Below are 25,195 nucleotides of genomic sequence, written 5' to 3'. Positions count from 1 at the left end.
TGACAGGATCAGTGAAGATCAGTTACAAGTTTTTTAATGTAATTTTTTTAATAAATACAAACTGTTATGTCATTTTAATGCTTTTCTACAGCATTAGACGGTTGTGCATTGCATCTTTACAAAGCTGTATATGTGTTCTACAAAGCAAAATGTTGCTGTAGTGCAAGTAAAATACGGGAGTAGAAGGTAAGTTATATAGCTATCCTCATGTTAACATGTGGAACTATCACTTCACTCACCCAAAAACCACAACCACAAAGGAGCATCACGTCTAAAAAAAACAAAAAAACAAGAACAATTCCATGGCACATCTTTGTTCCATTGTGCTTGATTGCATAGAAATCATTGTAAAAAAGGGAAGAAATATTTTGTCTGAAGCCATGAACCATTAATAAAGCATACAATGTAAAAAGCTTTTGAATTTCCTGTTTCAGAGTTTGTTTGGATTAATGACAAAAGCATACAGCCTCATTGGAATGTACTTAAAATGATCGTTTGATTCCTGAACAGGTTTAAGTTCACCAGTGAACAGATGTGTAATTGTTAAAATGAAAAACTGCCATTTTTATTCATTTTATCCAAGTGTCTCCCCATTCTCTTTCTCCACATCTATGAATCTGCTCCTACGTACAAACGACAACACTTCAGACATGGAACATAAAGAATAAATGATCAAACAATTATGAGAACAGAAAAAAACAGTCATTTACAGTCATGTATATTTGAGAAAGCTGTGTCAATATGGTAAAAATGGATAAAAACGGGAAGCGGGAATGCAGAAATGGAAATTAAAACTTTTTCTTTATACGTATGAGAGATTATGAGAGATACATGTACAAGCTGGTGTACTCGTAGCCACAGCTTTCGCTGACATTCTCTGCTTCAGTGTGACCAAATGCTGCGTTGCCCCTAACTACACACTCTCCTGGCCAAAGACATCCAGTTAAAAGACATCATATTTTCAAATTGGGGCATCTCAGCTGCATTGAATAGTCTGCAGGTGAGTGTCCATTGTGCATTTTCACAATTCCAGGTATGCTATCTTTGTCCCTCTCTACATCGCTGGATGTGCGTCGGGTTTGTGTGTGTCTGTGTGTCAGTTAGAGGCAGCGCAGCACAAACCGAAGGGACCTTGAGAGGTTCGGGTGCCCGGAGAGTGAAGGTTCACTCAGCAGGACACTTCGGAGGACTTGGGCACAGCTTGGTCCACCTTGCTGTTGGCCGTGCCGTCCATGTTGTCTGTGTGAGAGCGACCGCGCGGGTTCTCGGACGTGTGGCTGCGACTACGGGTGCCCTCGTTGGTGTGCGAGCGGGAGCGGTTTCCCTCGCTGGTGTGGGAGCGGGAGCGGTTGCCCTCGAAGGAGGTGACGCTGGTACCGGAGGCGGTGCGGGAGCGGACCAGGCGGGTCATGCTGGCAGCAGGCACTGAGAGTAGAGGAGCAGGATTTAGTAAATGCGCTGAAGATTTCTAGTGCTACGAAGAAGAATTTACATAATTACATTTCTGAGGTACTTGAGTAGTTTAATTTCATACTTTACTTTAATAAGGAAATGTACTTGTTACTGTGCAAATTAAGATAAAAAAAACAACAACCTATAATGAGCTGACTGTATTATTATATAGAAAATAAACAGTGTATCAGTTATCCTTTGACCAACTACAACATTGACGTTGTGTTTAAATGTTTATGTATCGTAAATGAATAGCCCATGGTAAAATACTATATGACACCATGACCTGAATAGTGGATATTTTTATTTTCATTATTCAAGTAAATTTGACCTTCGGTGGTTCTGCTCTTAATCATACCACATCTTGCACTGCTGTTCTCTGCACAGTCGTACAATAGACATCTGGACTTGACCTCAGACTGAGTTCGAGTTACACTGTGAGTAAGTGGGTCATTCATTAACCAACACCTACATGGGGAGAGGAGACGAATGTGGGTGAACTCTGAATCTAACCTCAACAGCCCTGAGAAGTGCATTTCTTAAATACTTACTGTATCCCATGCCCTGAATGAAGTACTTGAAAGCTTCTGTCAGTTTGGCGGGCTGCAGAGAAAAAACACGAGCAGGGAGATAATTAGCCCTCTTGTCAGTAATTATCACACTTGTTTACATTACACTGACTTAATTTCTTATCCAGCAGCTTACTGCTCAGGGTTTCAGATATGGCAGCTGCTATGAACAGGTGCAGCACTGGGTGGAGGATTACAAACTGACAACTGCGTTAATGTCTCCCCCTTGCTAATGCTCTTAAGTGGAACCTGCGTATGCCATCCACCTGACCCTCTGTGCCGATTATCCAGACCTGTCCAGCCTGCTCTACAATATTATCAGTGTCTCGCAAAAGCTTTTCTCTTTTTCCGTCACACAAACAAAGACATACACACCTGGTCAACCTGGGGCATGCCTCCGCAGTCAGACATCTGGAGAGAGGAGGGAGAACACAAAAGAGGCCATTAGCGTTTAGCATATTGGTGCTTGTACACTCACACAGCAGCAGACACACGCCATTACCCCCCATTACGCTCGACCCAAATGTCTCATTTGAACACGCCGAACACCTTGTGCCAGCTTCCTCCAGTCAGTGTCCCTATAGACCCTGAACTGTTAACCTTAATAAATGGGGACCCATTTTAGCTCTAACTGCCATTTGGTTTCAGTTGCGGATCATAAAAGGTTTCCATGGGCCAACATAAGTAGGTCAGTTGCAGCAGAACGTGTCCTCAGAGGTGATATGCATACGCACGTCGCCTCATTCAGCTTTACCCCTGGTTAATGTGTCACAGAGTAAATGCTGAGCCACTAGAATCTTATCAGCCGATGCGTTTCCATCAAGGCTTTTGTAATCCGAATGAGGATATGTCCCATAAGAGGTGGAGAAGGGGGGCAGGATGGAGGCACGTTTACCTTAAGCAAAGTAGTCTTTGTTGGATCCAGCTTGGTGTTGCACTCAACCTGTGGATAGAAATGAAATATCTATTCAGTAAAGTATGTTATATGAGTATGGATTGTATTTTGCAGGTTGAATATACAAATTGCTATGTCAAAAATGAAGGTTGTGTCACTTATAATCACTGGCTATGGCCAATAAATGCTAACAAATCAGTAATAGTGTTTATACTGCACTAACAGCAACACAAGTCTCCCACCTTTAACAGGTTTAAATTACTCTGCATCACTGGATCAATTGAAGTAGTATTGAACTGTTATCCATGAGCATTTAATCTTGCATATCTCTTGGGCTTTAAAAGCTGACTGAAGTGAATGGAAAACATTTCCAGCACAAGTTAGCATAGTTAACGGTGGTGGAAAGTCTAATCTTTAGCATCGGAGCCTTGTTTTTAATGGCTGTGTGAACTCACCACAGCCTCCACAGCAGGAGAGCTGTCGCCAACCACCAACAAAGAAGGACACCTGGGAAAGGAAGACAAATATTCAATTACATATTTAATACAAATAAATTAAATAAAATGCGCAGCAGGTGATGTTGCAGATTTTCACTCGATGCCAACTCACTTGAGGGTTCTGACGTTGCTTCCAGGGATCGGCCTCTCAATTTCCAGATCTCTCCGACTGCAGAGAGAATATGTTTTAGAAAAACTTCCTACATTTTTTTTCCTAATTAAAAGTTCTTTCAGCAACCCGATGCATCTTAGGTTGTACTTTACTTTGTATATTTCCAGCTCACTGACTTTACCTTTCGTAGGACTTGACAAAGAGATGCAGGTTAAACTGGTTCATGTCATGTATGATGTGGTGGCGGTATGTTCCGATCAGGTCCTGGTTGTGGTGGATCTCCTCCTGTGGTGACCAAACACAAAATCACCTTTAACTCACTGACACAAGGCCAGTTTACAACATACAGCTCTGTAACTCAAAGAGGATCTGTACCTTTCCAAAGAGGTGGGAGATGATCATGTCGGGCTCGGCATGGGTCCAGCCGCTGATCTGAAATGAGACATACAATCTACCTTTAGCTTTAATGTAGCGTTTATGTTAGCTCTTAATCCAGTTTCTGTTGACATTTCAGACATTTCTTTATCTTTATGTGTGTATGTTCAAGATATTGATGTTGTGTGTTACCTTGTGTGCAGCCCAGTCCATCCATCCCTCAGCACATGGGTTGATGTTGATGATTAACAGCCCTTCCACCATGTTCGGATAGTCCAGCTGGAACACACACAACATGAAATTACTGATGTATTCCTGCATTTAACTAAATGCATGTGCAAAAACTGGGTCCTTCAGGCTGCCAATGTTTTGAAACTTTGAATATGTTTAGTCTCATTATTAAGGCATGTTTTGGATTAGTTTTAGTTATTTATATAGTTTTAGACAGCTCTTGGGTTGTTTTACAGTGCCATTGTTAGGAGTTTCCTCTGTGATTTTATCATTTAATTTATGTTTAATTTTAATTCTTTGATATATGCTACGTTACAAATAGACTTTTCTGGTTACGTACATATTTGGCCAATAATGTACACTTGATTTGTTTACAGTGAAGCAGTAAGGAGTTAAAAGCTGTATCTCTGTCAGCCTTTTGTCAACAGAGTGAGACTTCCTACTGAGCACAGTGTTAGTGTTGAGCTGATCTGGAACATTCCTGAAGCTTTTATGGCTCAGCAGGCCCAAGTAATAAGCAGTGTTATATTGTCAAAACCAGCAAAAAAAAGAAACACATTAGCTGGGTCTGTTAATCCTAAAATTATTTAAAAAACTCATAACTATAAAGCCTGATTGAGAAGGGGGGGGGGACTTACAGCGAATCTGGTCAGAATGTAGGCACCGGCTCCAATGCCCAATCCAAGAACAGTCTTCAGTCTGCGGTCAAACAAAAGTGGATACTGTTAGAACAACAGGTTAGAAGCGATCTTAAATTTGAGTGTAAAGACTTGGTGTGAAAATTGCAGCTCAAGTTACCCAAAATGCTTCAATACCAGTGGGATGGTCTCTGCGACTTGGTCCATAGAGGGGTACTCATATCTGGGAAACAAAAAGCATGCTGTTACATGTAATAGTAGCAATCTAAGAATCACCACTATCTTATCACTGGTCTACAATGCTCTGTATTGTTGATATCAGCCTATAATAGCCATCTGTTTTCATATCATGTTCAGCTCAGGTACGGTTAACGTGGAGCAAAGTCCCACCATCAAAGCAGAGATTAGGCTGAACGAGATAAACTCCGGTTCCTACAACACCCTTGGTCAAAGGAGGACAAGTACATCCGCAGTGATCTACCTGTGGAGTCAAAGGCCACAGACTGCCTGACATACATTGGTGTGTGTGTTTGTGTCTGGCTCACCCAGTGGAAAAGGTGTTAGCTCCCTCATGCTGCCCTGGGGCGTCAACGTGGCACACAGCAAAGTGCTGCATGATCTCTGCCATATCCTCATGGTTGAAGAGCGTGTCCCAGCAAGTTTTGTCTGCAAAAACAGTCCAAGGAGAGGAAAAAGGGTGGCGATGGATAAGTGCTACTTGGCTGATAAGTAGACGCAGCCTGAAGTAACCAGAGCATTCATATACGTTTGTTTTTGTATGATGTGTTGTTGTGCCTCATTGTTTTACAATACTTGACACCATTACAAAAAAAGTAAAGATAGTACTACTATAATACTACTTTGAAGATACTGCAATGTAATATACATTATAAAGTTATCTTGGTGAACATAATCTGGTCCCATGTGTCACAGTAATTCAGTAATTCAACCCACCCCCAAAGGCTTTAGGCACAACAACAGATTGAGCTGAAAAAAGGAGCTGGGGGCTTACGGTTCAGTCCAATGTCATGGAAGGTGAGGATGACTGGTCTGTCACCCTTGGGAATCCCCTTCATTGTACAGTGGACTCTTCCATAAGGAGTCTCCACATCGTGCTCCTATGGATGCAAAAAAAAAAAAATTGCATTAAAATGTGTGGATAAAAAAAAAGATCACAATTTCAAGTAATCATATTAATGAATTCAGCTTTAGTATTTTTTTTAAGATTTTGGCAATCCAGCAGTGTATCGAGGTAGTTCATGTTTTGTGCATGACTGGACCTTATTATATTTATGGTGGCTTATTCTACTGTTGTGAATAAAAAACATAAAGTTCAGCGGGAGTAATTCTGAAAATGTGAAAGTAGTAGTGCTACATACTGTTCACGGTTCACAAATTGTTGTGTGTTATGGTGTTGTGCCGTGTTAAAAAGGGTTAGTTGTGGGTTATTAATTGACGTGTTGGAAGTAACTGTTAGTAAGAAGTGCACCCACTGCTTGCCCCGACCGTATCAGTTATTGTCCCAAACAATATTAAACACTTGTTTCAACTATATTTTTGTATGGTGGTGTATGAAAAAGTCATGATCATACAGGAAATTAAAACCAGTATACTGGTTCATCAAGTATACTGTCCAGCACTACTTTAAGCTAAAAGGAAAGAGAAAATATGTTGTGTCTCAGCATTATATCTAACATCAGAAGAATATGTCAAACCTGAATGCATTTACCACCACTACCATTGCAATTGAAAAGCATCTGTTAACCACAAATTGCATAAAATGACCCACTTAGCCACTCTGGATCTTCATGTTCAATGATGCATTCACAAAATGTTTCCTTATTGCCTCAATTACTTCTAGAAGTTTTCTTAATTCCATCAAAATGCTTTTTTTTTCTTTTTAAAACTATTTTCTTAAAACAAACAAACCTGCCAGAGCGTTTTTAAAGATTAACCACTCATAACCCTGTCCATTTTTTTTAAATTAGCCACAACAGCAGCAACATCAACAACAACAACAACAACATCAACAACAATAGAAAAATAATTCTATTCTCTATTCAGTGCTGACAACTGTTCTGCAACTCCAGCAGGGAGAATAATCTCACAATTCACTGGAAACTACTCAGTGTAAACATGTCAGTAAGGCCTTTTGTCTACTCACGCTGACTTCAATCTCAGCAACAATCATTTCCACATCAGAATCCTCCAGAACCATGTTTACAGGAGGGGAGCACGACGCTACTCGCAACTGAAAAAAGTTTAGAGGCAGTGGCTCCCTGAGCTATAGATCTAAATGTTTGTAAGCCTGAAGTTGTTCAGCCCTGCACTGAGAGCTGCTCTTTATACCCCTGCTGCTTACCAGTTGGCCTAAGCTCCCGGCCTCCCATGGTGCCTTGCAGGCTGGTCAAAACAAGCTAACTCTAGATGGAGAGATCCCTAAATTGGATCAACCAATGTCAGACGGAGGGGCATTTGCCACTCTGTTGACATGATGAATGCTAATAGGTGTGTGATCACCAGTGGGGAAAACATGCCGAATGAATGAGGGAGAGGAAGACAGCAATTCTTGTAGTAATATTTTGGGAAAACGTTTCCAAAATAGTGGCTGAACTGAAGAATATTTAACGAAAAATCCTAAGTTTTAACACAGCAGCAAAGGCTAGAGAAAGCCAAGTAAATACTTTTAATGACCTCATAAACATTCCCTAAAAACACTCAATAAACTGAAAGTGACGGATTGATGAAAACGGCTTCTATAACCTGAACAAAGCACACAGAATACTATGTGTTTCAATATTAAAACTTAAACTTTAAATGGAGTTAATTCTCAAGATTTAGGTGTATTTGAACAATTATATTCCAACATGAGATTTACACTCTTGAGTGAAACTTCCTGTTGAAAAGATATTGCTCTTGTTAAAATAAAATTGCTTGTAAACAGCCATACATTATACTATATTTTCACCAATGAAAATTGAGTTAAATTAAACTGTTTGTGTGCCGATTGAATCCTAGAAAACATCTGCTGTGTAGTGACTTGATCTTTAGGTCGAGCACACTGTACAAGATGACAACAGTTTTAACAGCTTGGGTTCACCCAGGAGGTGTATAACCTATTTACAGGACGTTCTGTAAAGTACAAGTAAACATCCAAGGATTCCCCGCACCTTGCTCCACCCACTCTCCGCCTCTGCTGGGCACACACAAACACGTAGGCTACACAGGCAAGATAACCCTGCAATGTGGCAGGCGTGCATATGCATTTACTATGAATGTCAGGAGGAGTAAACCTGCATATCTACACCCTAAACGACTCGCATGTCACTCATTTTTGGAAAATTAGACACCACAGTGATATCCCACTATGCCCTGGATACTTCAGTTCATCTAACTTGTCAGTATGAGGGAAAGTTCGCTCTTGAAAAAGCTCTCTGACCACAACAGAGCCACAGTGTTTAAGGTGTTTTACGTCAATGCCCTTTTGAGGGTGGGAGAAGATGTGCTTCACACAGACACTGAACCTTTAAGGTTTTAAGATCAGCAACTGAGTTTACTTCTTTTCTGACTGTGAGGGTCTCAGCTCTGTCCAAGGTGCTGAGAGCCCCCCACACTCAGCAGCACCTACTGTGCTTACTGACTGTAATGTGTTTGTGTGTGTGTGTGTGTGTGTGTGTGTGTGTGTGTGTGTGTGTGTGTGTGTGTGTGTGTGTGTGTGTGTGTGTGTGTGTGTGTGTGTGTGTGTGTGTGTGTGTGTGTGTGTGTGTGTGTGTGTGTGTGTGTGTGTGTGTGTCAATGTGCTGGAGAGGAAAAGTGGAAGGGTTGATGGGTTGCTGTAGTTGTGTTATCTGTCAAAAGTGTGCAAGTGTTTCATCAGTCTCAGTAGCCGACTGAATTAGCAAAGGCCCAATTCGATTTCAGTCCTAATAAAATCACAGCGGATGAAAGAAAGGTCATCACCAAGATAGATGAGTATTTCTTTGTATCTACCACTAGATGGTACCAAATAAGCTAAAAATAATACTAGAATAAAACCATCTGTATGTGCAACCAGTAATTGAAACCATCTGTCAATACAAGATTCAAATGACAAAGCCTGGTTTACGACTGGAGGGAATGATACATACGGTTTCTGCAAACATACCTTGATAACGAGCTGCAGCACAGCCTCTCTCAGGCCCTGCAAGGAAAAACAGAGGAATGAAAATACAAAGCTAATGCAATTATATTGCATATATTACATGCTATAATCTAATAGCCTGAGTGTACCATCCTGTCACTGAATGTATTTTCACATCCATATGACCTCTGTCATTTGAGTCATCAATTATAATTTAAGCTGCACTGAACTTTGTACTTATGATCAAAGGTCAGGTCAGCATTTTGGACACTATCCAACTAACTTCCATATCTTATTCACCCTGCTCCGGATTTGGCCATGATTGCAAAAGTCTTTCTTTTTTCACTTTTTCACATTTCATTGTCTGTTTATTAGTGTGATATTTAATATTATGATATTATGGTGTAGCAGATCCAAATCCAGGTCCACTATGAACTGCTCATTGAGAGAGACAGTATTTTATTTCTATTTTCTAATATATTATTAAACTTACTTCCAAAAAGAACTTGGCTGACATGGTTGCATATTATTGTTTGTATTTAAAAACATATCAAGATAAAGATGACCATCTCTATTACTGAGTTCTCTCTGAGTTCTTACTATTATCCTTTAACTATCTTTAATTAGCAAAAATTATTAATCCACAAGAAATTGACAGACCAATGTCAAAAATGACAGGAGGGATATAGAGTAAGTAATTCAAAATCATGTTTCTTAGTGAACTGGACCTGTGGTATTCATTAAAAATGGGCACAAATTCTTATATGAAGCAATCAAACACATATTACACATGTACTTCTATACAAAGCTGAGCGATATAGTACTCAGTTTTGAGAATAATGGTCAAACACTGTTTGTCTTGGCTCTGTTCAGAATACATACCGGCAGTTCCCTGTCAACCAGCAGGGGTTTGGACTCGACCTGGAGCTGGATATCATCCATTTCAAAGACCTGCAGAGCCTGGGGTTCAGAGAGAGCAGAGTGAGTGACTGGTTCAACCTGCCTTCCAGCCTTCGCTTCAGGTTATATTGGATAATGTGTGGGAAAAGGGTTTGGCTTTTTCCAAACTCCAGCGAAAAAGGTGTCATCATTTTAATCATACCTCAAAAAAAAGGTGTGGTGGGCTGTTAGGAGGCTGACTTGCAGACAATCAATTGACAGATTGCTTGAACTTTGGGGTGGGTGTGTTTCTTATTTACACAAAGCCTGTAAAAAGAGACTTCTATAGATGTGATTGCCCTCACGTACGCACACGCCCAGTATAGGTGTACAGACACAGGAACATGCAGAGACTGGTGTTATGTGATCTGCACTAACATGCGGACAACTTACATGCCACACCTGTGAACCGCCCACAAAAGAGACACACAAACAGACAAGAGAGAAGAGGAAAGAAGAAGATAAGAGAAAGTCTCAAAGACAACCTGACAGACTTGTGTCTCACAGACTTAGGTAAAATGACGGTCTATTAGAGTGGGTAGAATAGTAGAAATGGGATTTCTGAATAATTCTCAACTTATTGAAACAGGCCTAGCATACCGTGTTGTGGCAAAAATTGTTTACACATGCTTTTTGAAGACAGAGAACTAAAAGAACTGAAAGCTGAAGCAGTTCCTCCCCGGTAATAGCTTCAAGATTGTGAACATGGGAAGGGGGATAGCATACAGAAAGAGAAAGGGAGGAAAATAAATAAAAAAGAAAGGGGGAGCGTGGAGAGAAGCCAGGCGTCAGATTGTGCTGTGGGTCATGAAGCTGTTGGAGGCTCTGCATGCAAATCAAATTAGCCGGTGAAGAGGGCTCTTTGTCCACTTGCACCGGTGGCTCCTGAGAGCCAGAGACCTGCCCTTCTCTCTCCCCCTGCTGAAGGGGGCCTTCACTGACCCAACCACACACACACACACACACACACACACAGGAAGCAACAGATACCATGGATTCCATAAAATACACCCCAGCCTCTTTTCATCCCTTTGCTGGCTTTCTGGCTCTTTCTCTGTTTGTCTTGGTTTCTGCTTGGTTGCTATGTTTGCTCTTTCCCAGACTACTTCCATCTGCTTTATGCCTCTCTGTTTTTTCTGTCTTTGTGCACAGCCACGACTGATCAACATCGACTTGCATGACTGCAGTGCGTCCATCAGAGCGAAGTGATCTTTCAGTGGAAATGATTCATAACATTTAAAATGTGGAGATGTCTGGCAGAACACGCCCTGGACACACACACACACACACACACACACGCTCCTATGACTGGGAGAATAGAGACCGGAGCCAGCCGGATCTCACAATAGCACAGAGGAAGAGGAGTATCAAACAACAGGTTCATTTTTCTGCTCAGGCCTTGAAAAACATGGCGACCGTCGCACTGCAGGAGCTTTGTTGAAGAGGACAAGAGATCAGCCCCCGTCGAGATTCCACAACCATGAGAGGGAAGTTGTGTTCATGGTGTTAAAAAGTTGAGCAACTCAAGCCGTTTCAAGAAGAAGAAAAAAATCAACTGATGCATCAAAATTCAGGAATCCTCTAAGCTTATTTTTAAGCCTATTTGCAAACACTTCAGCGTAAAAACAAGTAGAAATGTCCCAGTATCAATGTTATATTCCCAATACTGATTCCATTTTAATCTATGGATTATAGATCGGCTGATACCGAGAAAGCAGTCTGGTACCAGTGTGTTAAAAGTATATATATATATATTTTTTTTTTTTTTTGGTATTATGGATATGATATGATTGCTATTATACATACACAGATATGTATTTTCTTCTATTATCTAGTTTGACAATCATTCATAAGTAGATTTCTTTCAGGGCTAAATGATGTGGTATTAGATCGGTGCAGGCTTGCATACTCGCGGATACCGTTTCTGGCATTTTAGGCAGTATCAGAGGCATTTTCCAATACCGGTAATGGTATCAGAACAACTCTAAACAATAAGACAACAAAAACAGAGCGCAGACGTTCGTTGTACTTGGCCACCTGTTAGCAGTTTGGCAACACAGAGATTGTAGGTCAGCTGCAGCGGTGTGCCTCCGACTGTTCGCCTTGCTGGGTTAATGTTTCAACTGGCCAAGAAGAGCGGAGGGAGGAAGGTGTTGTAGTGTAACCCCACAGGATTCTAATCCCAAGCAATGAGATATGAATGCTGCCACGTTGACACTTCTCATGTAACGATTTGTCAAATTAATTTCATAGATGCAGAGTTATGTCATGGCAAGTGATTGCTACATTCAATATAAATGATGTAGTGTTTAAATGTTGTGTCTCAGATTATCAGATAGCTGGCAAATGCCTAAAAACAATTTATTAAAAAGGGTGGTCTATGCAATGCATCTTTTTCTCACAGGGATTTTATGCTGCTGCTGCAGCAGGGGGCTCTCTTAAAACTGGCTTCACTCCAAAACTGCCTTGGTGAAATTGTCCCCAGTCACACATTGTTGTAAACCAAGTCAAACCAGTTTCTACATGCAAATACACTATTTAAATTTGTGTGAGCTTTTATAAGACTTTTTTTTACAAAATGTCAGGTTTTGGGGAAGAAAACAAACTATTCACTAACACAGCTTTGGTCTGGCAGAAGTGATACTGTGTTAGGCAAACATGAGACAGGAAACAGTGGGAGGATATGAACTCAGGATGATGCAAAGTATGAAGCCCCGAAATCGTCTGCATAAAGAATACACACTTTTCAGTTTCACTATTCTGAAACAAGATTTGTAAATTAACATTTGTTGACTGAAAGTTCCATGACTATAAAAACGGCCTTTACATTACGCTGCTCTTACCATCTAATTGACAATCCATTACTCTTTGAAACTCTTGTGCTTAGGGTTGATATGTTGATTCATGAAAAGCAGTCTTTTTTTGAAAATCCAATGATTTCACTTGAGAGGGCGGTAATGTGCCTAAGCTTTAGAGGAAAACAACAACACTGATGTGGGCCTACATAACATATTTGTGCTTGTTTTGCCACATTAATCCACAGATATTAAACACTACTTTAAACCAGAGCAAGTTATAAAACAGCTTGAGCTCAAACTCTTTCTCTGTTCACTCAGAGAGAGAGAAACATATGTAGGTCTACTGATTAGATTTGACAGGGAGACTCAATGTTAGGGAGCCAGAATCAAGGCCAGGCCATCCTTACTCCATTGCCTCCCTATAGTTTTAAATCCACAAGCCTGTAGCTTCCATCTGCAGAAACAATGATTGCTTCTCTAATCTTTGGGAACTCGCTTAATCTGTCAAATCCCTGGTTCTGAAATATCAGCACGAAAGCAGCAGGTCTGCTGGACTAAGCTGTCATAGACCTACATTTTCAGATTGTAAAAGACATCAAAAAGTGGGTGTCTCCATCATTAGGTGGATGAAGGGGGGTTCGAACAGCTGCTGCTGTTTATTTCGGGATGTATCCTCCTGTATGACCACAGATCAGATGACCATCTAAGATCAGGTTCATGATCTTTTAGACAGGATTGAAGACTTAATGTTGCTCAACCTTAGAATTAGATGGCAAAATAAAACCCATTCCTAAAACAGGTCAGGACAGAGTGTTGTTTTGATGGCAATAAATGGAGAGTATTCAAATTTTGACGGAATTAATCCCTAAAGTGAATAACAGTTTTTTTTTCATATTTAGCCAGCAGATTTGCAAGCCCCCCCCCCCCCCCCCTCATATTTTGTTTGTTTTCTTTATAGCAAGGCTTTGTTAGGATTTGTTATGCAAGTATGGCCTCTCATAATATTTGCTGCATTTGACATAATAGCGCCCTGCTCGTGTGTGTGCTTGTGTGTGTGTGTGTGTGTGTGTGTGTGTGTGTGTGTGTGTGTGTATGTGTGTGTGTATGTGTGTGTGTGCGCGCGCGCGCGTGCTTCCAGTGTCTAAAAATCATGTTTAACTCAGATCAAGTTCCTGTACCTGCTTATAAACATATAACACACAGGTGAGACCTGGAGTATATAAAAACATTCAAAACTCCATTCGAAAAAGGATGTCCACATGTAATTGCTCCTGTTTCGCATTTCCTTAATATTCACAAAAACATAAACACATTCTGAAATATAATATCTTTTCAATTGTTTCAAATGTTTCAAAATAAAATGGGCACACACTGTAAGAACTGAAACGATACCCTGCCATTACACCAAGACAAAGTACTGTACCGGAGTTGCGCTGCCAAACAGGAATAACAACGTGCTCAGACATGCTGCGAAACTATTTCACAACTGGGAAGTAGGCGCCCAGCTCCTTAAAATAAAGGATAATGGGAAAATGTGCGAATATCATTTGGAGCAGACACCTACCTGTGGATTAAATGTGTGATTGTCCTGAGATGAGCACTCCCGAAATGAAAAAAGTCCACAAAAAACTTTTCTTTTCTTCACTTCTCTTTTTCAAAACAGCGCAAATAATTGCAGTGACAGCAGCTTTGCTTTGTTTATAACATGTGGCGCAAGGCGGATGTATGAGGGAATTTTTATAAAGCCTTGGGGGGGTGCAGCCCGGCCCACTTTCCCTCGCTGCTCTCTCTATTGGGCAACAACAGCAGCTGTGGGGACTGATAGCTCGACTCTTTCCAGAGGTTGCGTGAAGAGGAAGCTGCTGACAGCGACTCATGGGTGGAAAGGAGTCGATTTTTCCCTCTTTAACACACCACCTGTCCTCTCACAGTATTACTTAACTTCTATGGATTCATGAGGACCTCAGTGTTTTTTTTTTAAATCCCCTGTAATGTCCCTTTAATCACTCACTTTTGCTTTTCTATTTTCTAGTAAAATATGGAAGTTGTTGTTGTTTGTCATGGCTGCTGACAACGCAGTTTAACTGGAAGTGTCAAATAGCACTGTTCTCACCCTGCTGTGTGCATTGTCGCTGTGTCATCATTACACCTTCTGATGTCATCTGATTGTTTACTTTCGTGGTTAGGTGGGAATGAGTTTGGTATAACAGAGCTCCTTCTCTCCACAGTGAGCTGAAAGGGTGTGGACAGGAATCTTGGCAAAAGTCTGTTCCTCTTTTTTTCCTCTGAATGTACTTCAACTATAATCCCCCACACTAACTGAGCACTAGAAGTCATATTGGCATTTGTACACTCTTGCAGTCCAAGCAGCCGGCAAGATGGATTTGAGCCATTGTTGGCTGCGGTTGTGCGAGGCTGAGGGGTTAGGAATGCAGCCAGGCCTGCAACCTTGATTAGAAGCCAAGGGGAGATAAGTCTGTACAAAGGGAAGCCCTTCCCTCGTCTTGGATCAAACCGCCTTTCCTTGATAGCGCACTGTTATTGTCTAATCAAAGTTTGCTTGTCTTGAAGCAATAATCAATGTCACAACAGAGACAGTGCCCAAGTGTTACTGTGAGGGAAAAGCATTGAAGACATGTTATCTGAAACAATCCTCTCTAAGTGACTTCGAAACCGATATCTAATCTGAAATAATGCCTGTATTGAGTGGCCACTTTGTTGCTTGACACCATTTAACATCACATGTAATGTAATCTTTGTGTGTGTGTGTGTGTGTGTGTGTGTGTGTGTGTGTGTGTGTGTGTGTGTGTGTGTGTGTGTGTGTGTGTGTGTGTGTGTGTGTGTGTGCGTGTGCGTGTGTGTCTGTGTCTGTGTGTCTGTGTGCGTGTGTATCAGCATCTAAGCATGCCGTTGGTGATTCCAGATTCGTTTCACTTACTAAGCATTTACTTCAGGGCAGTGGAAAATTTCCACACCTGCAAGAGTCTCGCTGTGAATCCGCCAATAAGTTCTAGTATTGGAAATGAGTGTGTGAAAAGGTCCTTGTCATTATACAATAGCGGCACTGTGGGCTTGTAATGTGAGGCCCACGATAGGAACACATCGGACAATAGGCGTATTTGAGAGGGGAAAATATAACCACTATGCTAATTTCACAGTCAGTCACTTAGTACATTGCAAAACATGGGGTGCAATACTGATGCACAGAAGTCAAAGGGAAATATTCCTATTTATGGCCGTTAATGAAAAATAAAAAAACTACAGGGTGTGAGTGAGTTCCTCAGCTGACCCTGCTCCTGTTCAGCTTTCATTATGAAACAAAGATAGCTTTTGCGGGCGTGCCAACCGTTATAGATTGAGTGCAGCATAGTCGCAGAGTGTCTCAATACTTGATAAAACCGACGGACTTTCACCTGGCTGATGGTAGGGTTTGTGGGAGCACAATGCCTATCAAATAAGGCCAGAGCTCCTCAGGTCCTCAGGCTTCACCCCCTTCACACATCACAAGGCAATGGATACTCTACAGCTCCTGTCCTGTTAAAATATACTTGGTTTTAATTATTCTTAGTATAACAGTAAGTTCTGGGTGCTAGGTGTTATGCTGAAATAAACAAATCATTAGATGAGTGTAAGGACACGGCATGTCAGGCCTGTTGCACGGTAAACAGAAAGCCTAAACTAGGAATATACTGTTTAACTTTTGAATATTTAGATCTTCAAGGAACAGTTAGAGCACATTTTTTCTCCTTCTGTGTCTCTCTCTAATACAATAGGCCCATACTATACATCCAAGTACTAGCTGAAACTATCTCCTGCCCTTTGTATCTACTCTCTGCCAGTCAGGGGTCATCCAGTTGAGGCGTGTTTGATCTCCAAGTTCATGACCACAATGTTCACTGCTCACAGAGCAGAGAATAAAAGACAGACAGAGTATGTAGCGCTTGAAAGGTCAAAGCTCATCCATTCCACTGACTACAGAATGTTTTTCAGCAAATGTATTCATGAAATAAAACACTGTTATGTGCCGTTTCCTGACATCTGCTTGTTCCTCACTTCAAATTAACTATGTGTACACGCCCATCCCAGAGTCTTTGTGTGTGGTAGATTCAACCAGTCATGACAAGTGACAAGTGAAGCAACGGGCTTATAACAGTAATGTGATTCAGACACACATGACAGGAAATGTGTCCGTGGGTCAAATAGGAAATTGTCTGTAAAGTGATGTAAATCTGTGACTAATGCAGAAAGGAATGCCTGCTTTGTATTTTCAGATAAAAGAAAGACAGCAGTAATGTTGTGGCCCCGACACTGTCTGTCGACCTCAGTGGTAAATCTTTAAAAACGTCTTGTAAAATTAACAAAGAAGTTGAAATTTTATTTTCCAAAGTTACCTGATAACTTAACTAGATAAATCATTACATGCAGTTTGTGTGTTAGTCCTTGTTAGCGCATAGAGAGTGTAGAGCTTTTCCTTTCCCCCGTGTAAACTTAAACGGGGCTTTCTGACGGCAACATAAAGTGGTGAAAATATTCTAAATATAGCATACAATCAGATATCGATTTGATATTGATGGTCATAGGCTGAAATATGTTTTGCTGCTGCCCCCACCAACAGCAGTACATTTCTTAGCTTCTGTGTTGGTACCCCAGTCTTCTCCAAACGGGGGCGTGCCGACCACCATCTACTAGAGGTAATACACTGAATATCGATATGTACCTCATACAACCCAACTTTAAAGTGATCAGAACTATCCCTTTTAAATATGACACAGGAAACCACTTAGCTTAGCTTAGCATAAATACTGCAAAAAGGGGGAAACAGCTTGCTTGGCTCCGTCTGAAGGTAACAAATTCCACCAATCAGCAGCTCACAAATAAACACATTCTTTATTATTGCTTACTACTTAAAACAAATCAAAGTCTCCTGCCTCAAATTTAAAGTGTGTAAGAAATGAGATATGTTGTTTCTAGCGGCCGCTATGGGGGTAAGATGTACCTGCAAGTGCACCTGGGATCTCATCTCCCAGAGTTCCTTTCGAAACAGAACTGTGGTGACTATATGATGTCAGTAGACTGGCCTCTCAAAATATGATTTCCAGGTCCAAGCCGTTCGTATTTCTACAACGCAGCAGTGCAATGTTCCCCGTCGTTTGAACAGATCTGAGGTTTTTTTTTCAAACGTAATTGTCATTTTACCTCTTTCTTATCAATGAAATAGATGTCAAACTGGCGAAAGAGATTGTAATTGTTCATGTTGGGTCATTGTTGTCTGTATTGTTTTAACGGAACATTTGGACCCGGAAGTCATATTTTGAAAGGGTGTTTTTTGTCAGACTTAACAGCCGGATATGCGCCATATGTCTGTTGATCTGACATTTTGAGTCAACTGTAATGAAATGTCACTGCTGCGGTCAGACACATCAGAGCGACCCTTTCTCAGAATTCAGACTTGAACATTTTGTTTCATTGCACTTTTACTTGTCAGAAGTTGGAAGTGCCCGATTTCGGAGCACAAGTAAACGCAGCATAATCAGCAGTGAAGAGCTCCATCTGAGCAGACCAACTGCTGCTGAGTGACTAAGTGTCACTAACTTTGCGCCACATTTGAATATAGCAAGGGAATGTCACCACAGACACACAGATTGTATTTCTCAGCAAACAGGCAAGGACAAGTGCTTTCATTAGTGGGTAATATGATCAGTCACCATTGTAGTAACTGACTCTTTGATAGATGGTAACTTTACAGACAATTCATTAGATGAAAATCTTACGGACTATAACTATCAATCTTCTCATCTAACTTTCAGCAAGAAAATAAAGGAGCGTATGTTTGAAAATGTGAAACTATTCCTTTCAAAGCTAAATAAACTGCATCAAATATACATCACATTTTCTATCACGTATAATTTATTCATGCTTAGCTTGACAGCCATAACCCTGGTGAATTTATGCAGCATGTACTTAATGCACCTTATTATAGGTCAACAGACAAACAAACCCTGTGGACTTTTATACGTGTGTAAAGTGACTTTACCTGCACTGTGGTGGTGTCGGCTCCTGCACTGTTCCCTTGTGACGTTTTTCTCAGCCTGACCTATAATATGGATTATCTCTATGAGGTGCAGTAACTGCTATGATAAGACTGTCCTGTTTTCTCTTGATGTTGATAAGGTTGTTACTGAGTGACAAACCAGGCTGGGTACATGTTACTGATGTATAACGGCCATAATTAAACAGTAAAGCCTTAATAACATTATTTGTTTGGTCTGTGAGGCCCAGGGGCAAAGTTTAAACTAACTGGACTCCTACAAAATATGAACACACTTCTTACATCTTTACTGTCTGTCTAATACAGGTGGTATATTCTTAGAAAACATGTAAACTATGATAATAAAAAAGGACTGACTTGTTGTGTTGAAGGACCACATAACCGTAACATAGAGTCACATCGTCACAGTCAGCTGATACATTCTCAAAGCACTGAGACAAACAAGTCTGTGTAATTATTAAAGATTTGATCTCATGAAAGTCATGAACAACCGACTGCCTGTTTAAAAAAAAAAGAGCAAAGGCACAAGACTCGTAATAAATTAAAGGGTGTTCAATCATGTGTTCACACTGTCTACCTGATTAAGTACAAATGATTTACAATGCTGTCAAGTGATTACTGATATTCACAGCTGCCCTTTAAAGGATAAGGGAATAGTCCTCGTGCAGCTCTGTCGTACCAAAGGGGTTAGAGGCTGTATGAATGGTCAGTATGGGTCCGACTGAGTGCATTCTGTGTTGCATAAGAAAAGAAGATAAACAGACAGTGAGCTAACCTAATCCTCCAGAACAGCCACAGTCACTGTTCATAGGGCTAATATCCTTATCACCAGCACCAATTTTAGACACAGTAAACATGCCAAGGCACAGCGGGTGCTGATGACACACTCAAACAAAACTTGTTGAGCACTCTCAGTAGGTGTCATGTGTAAATCTGCACCACTCTACTGTAGCTGTTTACAGGCTTTTTGTTGGTGGTGCTACCCAGGGATCGCTTAGATGAAAACCGGTGAGATGAAAATTGATTTGGTTTCACTGGCAACAAATGAGTTATGTTGTGTCATTGTGCCTGTAACACTAACAACCACGGATGGATTACTTAACAGGCCCAAGGGCCCAGAATGTCAGGCACTTCAATTGCAAAAATATTACTTAAAGAGACATATACCAACCACGAAGAGATGCAAAATGACTGAAAAGAAACAAAAAACAACAGCAAAGGGACACAAAGCAACTACACAGAGATGTAGAATAACCATTGAGACACATAAAATACCATAAAAAAGACGCAAAAAATATCACAAAGAGACACAAAACAACCACAATGAGATGCAAAAAGACCACAAAGAGACACTGAATTACCCCGAAGGACGAGAGGCCAAAGCTTCACAAAGTCTGTCTTACTTCTAGATGGTGGGGCCTTTTGCATGTCTGTCATAAACCATCTCATAATCTGCTTATGGTAACAACGCTTCCTTTCCTTATGATTAACTCTCCATGTGAAAATCCCAGTGACTTCTAAAGTCATTTTTCTGCATTTACACTGGGCATGAGCAACCCATTCCAACAGGTCAGCCTACGTAGATAAAATTGGACAGGTTACTTAAGTGGAAGTTGTACTTATCCAGAGTCTTGTTTTCATTCCTGAGGGAAATATGTGAGGTCAGGATGACAGGACGTTAGCTGCTGGGTGAGACTGCATCATGTGGGATTCAAACAGATATAAGGATTCAGTGCAATTTTGAGTTGACAATTAGTTCTCCTTATTTCAGCTCCTATGAGGCTGAATGGAACTATTGGAGCCTAAAAGTCAGTCCAAAACCTAATCCTGGTCATGGGCCACTTCCTGGATGCATTGAAACGGTGGTCTGTGACATACAGAGGAAAAACTGTGGACCCCTGTTGCGTGGAGTTCTGCTTTCAATCATCTTCCACACAGGACAATTAGTTGATGTACTGTGACACAACAGGTTTTATATATAAACAGTGGACAATGCTGTTTGGATTATTGGGGAGGGGGTGAGGGGGTGTCCCACGAAATAGATATAAGGGCTGGTGATATGTTGTGGATAATCATCAGATAATAATGGGAAGGAGAGATGGGCAAGGACTCACGCACAAAAGGAATAAGTGGGGATTATGGACAGAAACAAACTCTCTCTTTAAAGCAAAACAATGTGTATCCCCAAATGTTGGAATATTTTAGCCACCTAAAAAAAATCAATGTCAGTACATTAGTTTTAGAACATTTTCACAGCTTTATCTTGCCGTCAAACAGGTATCATGAAGAGATGAAGCTGTAATATCTCTCTTGTCAAAGCCACCAGACTCCTTTGACAAAAGCAGTAATTTTATCTTGTAGAACACAGAAATTGCTGGTCTACCGCTGCCTCCATTGATTAGTTAGTATTAGTGTGTGACTTTGGTGTTTTAAAGGGTTAGCAACTAACAAAGTTAACAAACAACCCAATCAAGGCGGTGGTAGACAAGAAACTCCCATGTTCTGAGGTAAAATTACAGTTTTTGTTAATGGAGTCTGCCGGCTTTGACAAGAGCGCATAGATAATGGCTTCAGTGTCCGTTCTCCACCTTGCTTCTCCAAACTGGGGACGTGTCGACTGGCATCTACTCAGTGCAATACACTGATAGATGAGTACCTCATACAACACTTCAAAAAACCCAAACTTTCCCTTTAATTAATATCTGAGGGGTGATACAGAGGGCAGGTAGGGCTTTGGAAGGAGACTATTCACATGACTATGTGTGTGAAGGATGTTTTGACTGGTGTCCTCAAAGTTACAGATTCCTTCAGGTCCAAGGAAAACTTACAGTTGATTAATTCAGTGCAGGCAAAACATGCTGCGCTGCTCAAAGGGGAGAATACTGTAGGGTATTTTCAATGATTGACAGTTTGTTTTGGGGAAAAACTTGGAGTGATATTGCATTGCCCACTTCACTGTCTGAGTTGTTGTTAATAATTAGTTGGTGACCCAGATAGCCAAGCTGTTAATTATTCCTTATTAACCTTATAGTGAGGATACACAAACAGCACTGCTCAAAAGCAGATAATATAATCCTACAATATGACTGTAGTAAATCAAAAGTCATTCCTGCACAATCTTAGGGTAAAACATTAATCTACTGTTATAGAAAAGTGCTATAAAATGAAAAGCACTATAAATTATATCGCATTACATTTAAAAAGGCCATAACTGTTTTGCTACTGAGATACCTATAGCTCTTTTTTATTTTTTGATAAATAAAAGTGAAATTTGTTACATACAAGACATAGATAAAAATAAATATGTAATTAGTTCTCTTTGATGAATCCCTGTTTGAGAATTAAGAAATGACTGCAAGTGAACTTGAAACCGTTTTAGGTCAACTCACTAGCACTTTTCCGAGCATGTTCAAAGTTAAATACTACAGGGGGCTAATTCATTGTGTGTAACGCTGCCTTTGAGGGCTGGTAAATACTGTAAACACTGATCTATGATTAGACGAGTCTGAATCAAGTAGGGAAAGGATAGGATCTGAACATATTCAGATCTTTTACATGAGAAAAAATCTATTTAATGTCAGAACGCTGCATCCAAAATGATTAAAGTATCAAAAAAATAAAAGCGCCCAATGCAGAGAAACGACCCATGGGAGTGTTGTACTATTATATTACTTTTGCAGAGGCACAACAAAAGAATGGTAATTATATAGCACTGAGGGTCAAAGCTCATACTAGCCCAATGCTGAATCCTGTAATTATCATTATTACTAACATGAAAAAAAACACCATCATAGGTGTTTCCTAACATCTGCTTGTTCCTCAACGTTATTCAATATGTGTACAGGCCCATCCCAATGTCTTTGTGTGGCCCTCCACTATTCAACCGGTGATGACAACCACATTGATGCAACAGGCTGCTGGAATGTGTGATTCAGAAAACACATGACATGAAATGTGTCTGGGGACACGTAGTAAATGGTCTGTTATGTAAATCTGTGATCAGAAAGCTATGCCTGCATGGTACTTCCGGTGAAGACAACATTAATGTTGCGGCCCTGACTGAAAATATGTCAACCTCAGTGGTAAATCTTACATTGTTACATTTTAATAAGTAAAACGTACCCACTTAGGCTACATGAGGACATTTCTGATCGACAAGTGTGATGGTGAATACTAAATGATGTTATAATACTAAACATTAAATATCATAAAGCTTCTAGTTTCAAATGTCTTAGTGAAAAAAAAAACCTGCATTAGGCACAATGTTTTTTCTTTTTATTCATAGAGTGCACAGTGGCTTCGTGCAACTTTCAAAATAAAAGAGCCACAACAAAAACAGAGTCATCAACAAAACACTTGAACATGTGATGTCTGTTTTTTTGTGCACGGTTGTTGAACGCAGCTCAGCCCCGCAGGCTGAATGAACAGGCTGTGGTGATGATACAGTAGTTTCAGGATGACACCAGCTGCTGTGGGAGGGGCCGGGAGAGGAAGACGAGCGAGACGTGACTGCCCCGATTGTGAACGGATGTCTTGTTTATCCTCTTACGTCCCAAACCTTTAGGGACGCCTCCTGTAGGTTGTTTACCCAGGACATTACAGCATGAGCACATGCAGTACACAGTGAACTGAGAGTGTATAGTGTAGGCCTGTCTTTAAGAGAACAAAGCATACCTGCACATTTCATGGGAGGCTGTTTGTATTTCTCATCGTCTAAAGTTGCTTCAGGCGATGTACAATTTCGAGTTCCAGTAGCCTACTTGTGTGTAACTTTATACTTCCACCCCAATTTTCAGAGGGAAATATTATATACTGATTATTATTATTATTATTATTATTATTATTATTATTATTATTATTATTATTATTATTATTATTATTATTATTATTATGCAGATAAAACTGTAGACGCAAAACATGTGATTAACAATTTGATACACTGTTATTGGTTAGAACATTTAACAATAGGCATAAGTAGTTACAGAAATAACAATAAGGCTACTTAAAACAATAATCAGCCTATAACCAGTGGCGGAATGTAAGTTAATTTAAGTTAGTATAAACTATAAAATGGGAATACTCAAGTAAAGTACTTGAGTATTCCCATTTTATAGTTTATACTTTTACTTTTTGACACTTATCGTTGTTATTTTTTACATATTAAAACATTTGATGTACTTCTATTATATGAAACAATAATATAAGCTACTATTCTACCCAGTAGAAAACAAAGAACCTCATATTGACTCCACAGAAACTCCAACATTAAAAATGACCTTATTAGCTAGTGATAAAAACAGAATAGTGTAATATTCTATAATATTATAGTTATCTCATGTTTGATACCTTAAGTACATTTTACTGATAATACATTTTTTCACTTGAGTCACATTTTCAATTTCAGACTTGTAATGGAGTATTGTTTTAGTATCTTTATGTTGTGGTACTGCTACTTTTGTTTCTCATACATCATCCACAACTGGGTGTTGTACACTGTCAAATGGAAGGAAATGGAAGTTTGAGTTCTAATATTAGTTCATTTGACCTCAGTGCAGGAGGTTCCCATGGTGTCTCCTGGCCTACATGTAAACAAGTTGTGGACACTGTAGAGATTAGCCTGAAACCTGCACACACACACACACACACACACAGACACACACAAACACACACACTCATACAATCGGTCATGCTAAGAGGTGATGGCCAGAACACATTTTGGTCAATTCTTATTTGAAAGGAAAGAGAGGTGTATTTTGGATCATAAACGTTGAGCTAAGGTTAATTCTGGGTTAATGATTTGTGGGACCAATTTAAAAGCAGAGTATCATAAACACACACACACACACACAGACACTCCAGGGCTGTACAGGGCGAGGTCAGGAAATCGGTGACATTCAGAGCAATAATGGCCTGTACAGCAAATAAAGTCATGATCTGCTAGCTAGACAATACAGCATTCAGGGGGATTAATGCTTGAACCACTTTATTCAATCAGTAAACACAAACCAGCAACTGAAGTTAATCCTTAACAGTAGACAGACAGACGGACAAGATCCAGTTTCCTTGATTGTGCAATGAAGGAAATCTTGTCAGCTCAATCTCCTGGTATAACTTTCTCAACACTTTTATGTAAAGACTGTGGCTTGTAAACATTCAAAACAAAGCAGTTTATGTGTCTGGTAAAAGGCCTTTGTCATCCCAAGGCACGGACATAATACAATATTCCTAAAGAAGCGGCTCTGGAGAATGAAAGGCGATGTGTGAATTACACAAAAGCATGAGCAATAAAGTAGAGAGGATAATGAGAAGCAGCGAAGAATGAAGCGTAGAAGAGTATGTTGTTGTCTCCGGTCCCTCAGTGTGTCACTCAGTCAGTCACATGCTCAGCCTCTCTGTCTGACTGCCAGGCTCTGCTCTCTGAGTGTAATCTCTGTTGGCCAGTCAGCGGAGGGTGGGGAGGGGAGGTTAAGGGCAGGAGGGCTGCGTCGCAATCTAGGTCGTCCACCAATAATCCCACATG

General features: G+C 40.4%; 1 protein-coding gene across 1 annotated transcript; it reads right to left on the bottom strand.

Moving 5' to 3' along the window:
- Nucleotides 1-17: 17 nt before the first annotated feature.
- ndrg1a (N-myc downstream regulated 1a) lies at nt 18-14,328 on the bottom strand. The gene is made up of 16 exons (XM_083925776.1): nt 14,191-14,328; nt 9,772-9,849; nt 8,914-8,949; nt 5,782-5,887; nt 5,315-5,435; nt 4,930-4,992; nt 4,770-4,830; nt 4,093-4,179; nt 3,901-3,957; nt 3,707-3,810; nt 3,526-3,582; nt 3,372-3,423; nt 2,917-2,964; nt 2,397-2,432; nt 2,004-2,055; nt 18-1,425 (listed from the first exon to the last, which is right to left on the bottom strand). The coding sequence occupies exons 2-16, from the start codon at nt 9,829-9,831 to the stop codon at nt 1,169-1,171; spliced, it is 1,197 nt and encodes a 398-aa protein (XP_083781902.1). The 5' UTR covers nt 9,832-9,849; nt 14,191-14,328; the 3' UTR covers nt 18-1,168.
- Between the last annotated feature and the right edge of the window lie 10,867 nt (nt 14,329-25,195).

This window comes from Echiichthys vipera, assembly GCF_963691815.1.
Source record: "Echiichthys vipera genome assembly, chromosome: 13".
Lineage (NCBI taxonomy): Eukaryota > Metazoa > Chordata > Actinopteri > Perciformes > Trachinidae > Echiichthys > Echiichthys vipera.
Note: the sequence above shows the minus strand (reverse complement) of the source record. Positions and strands in the feature narration are given on the sequence as shown.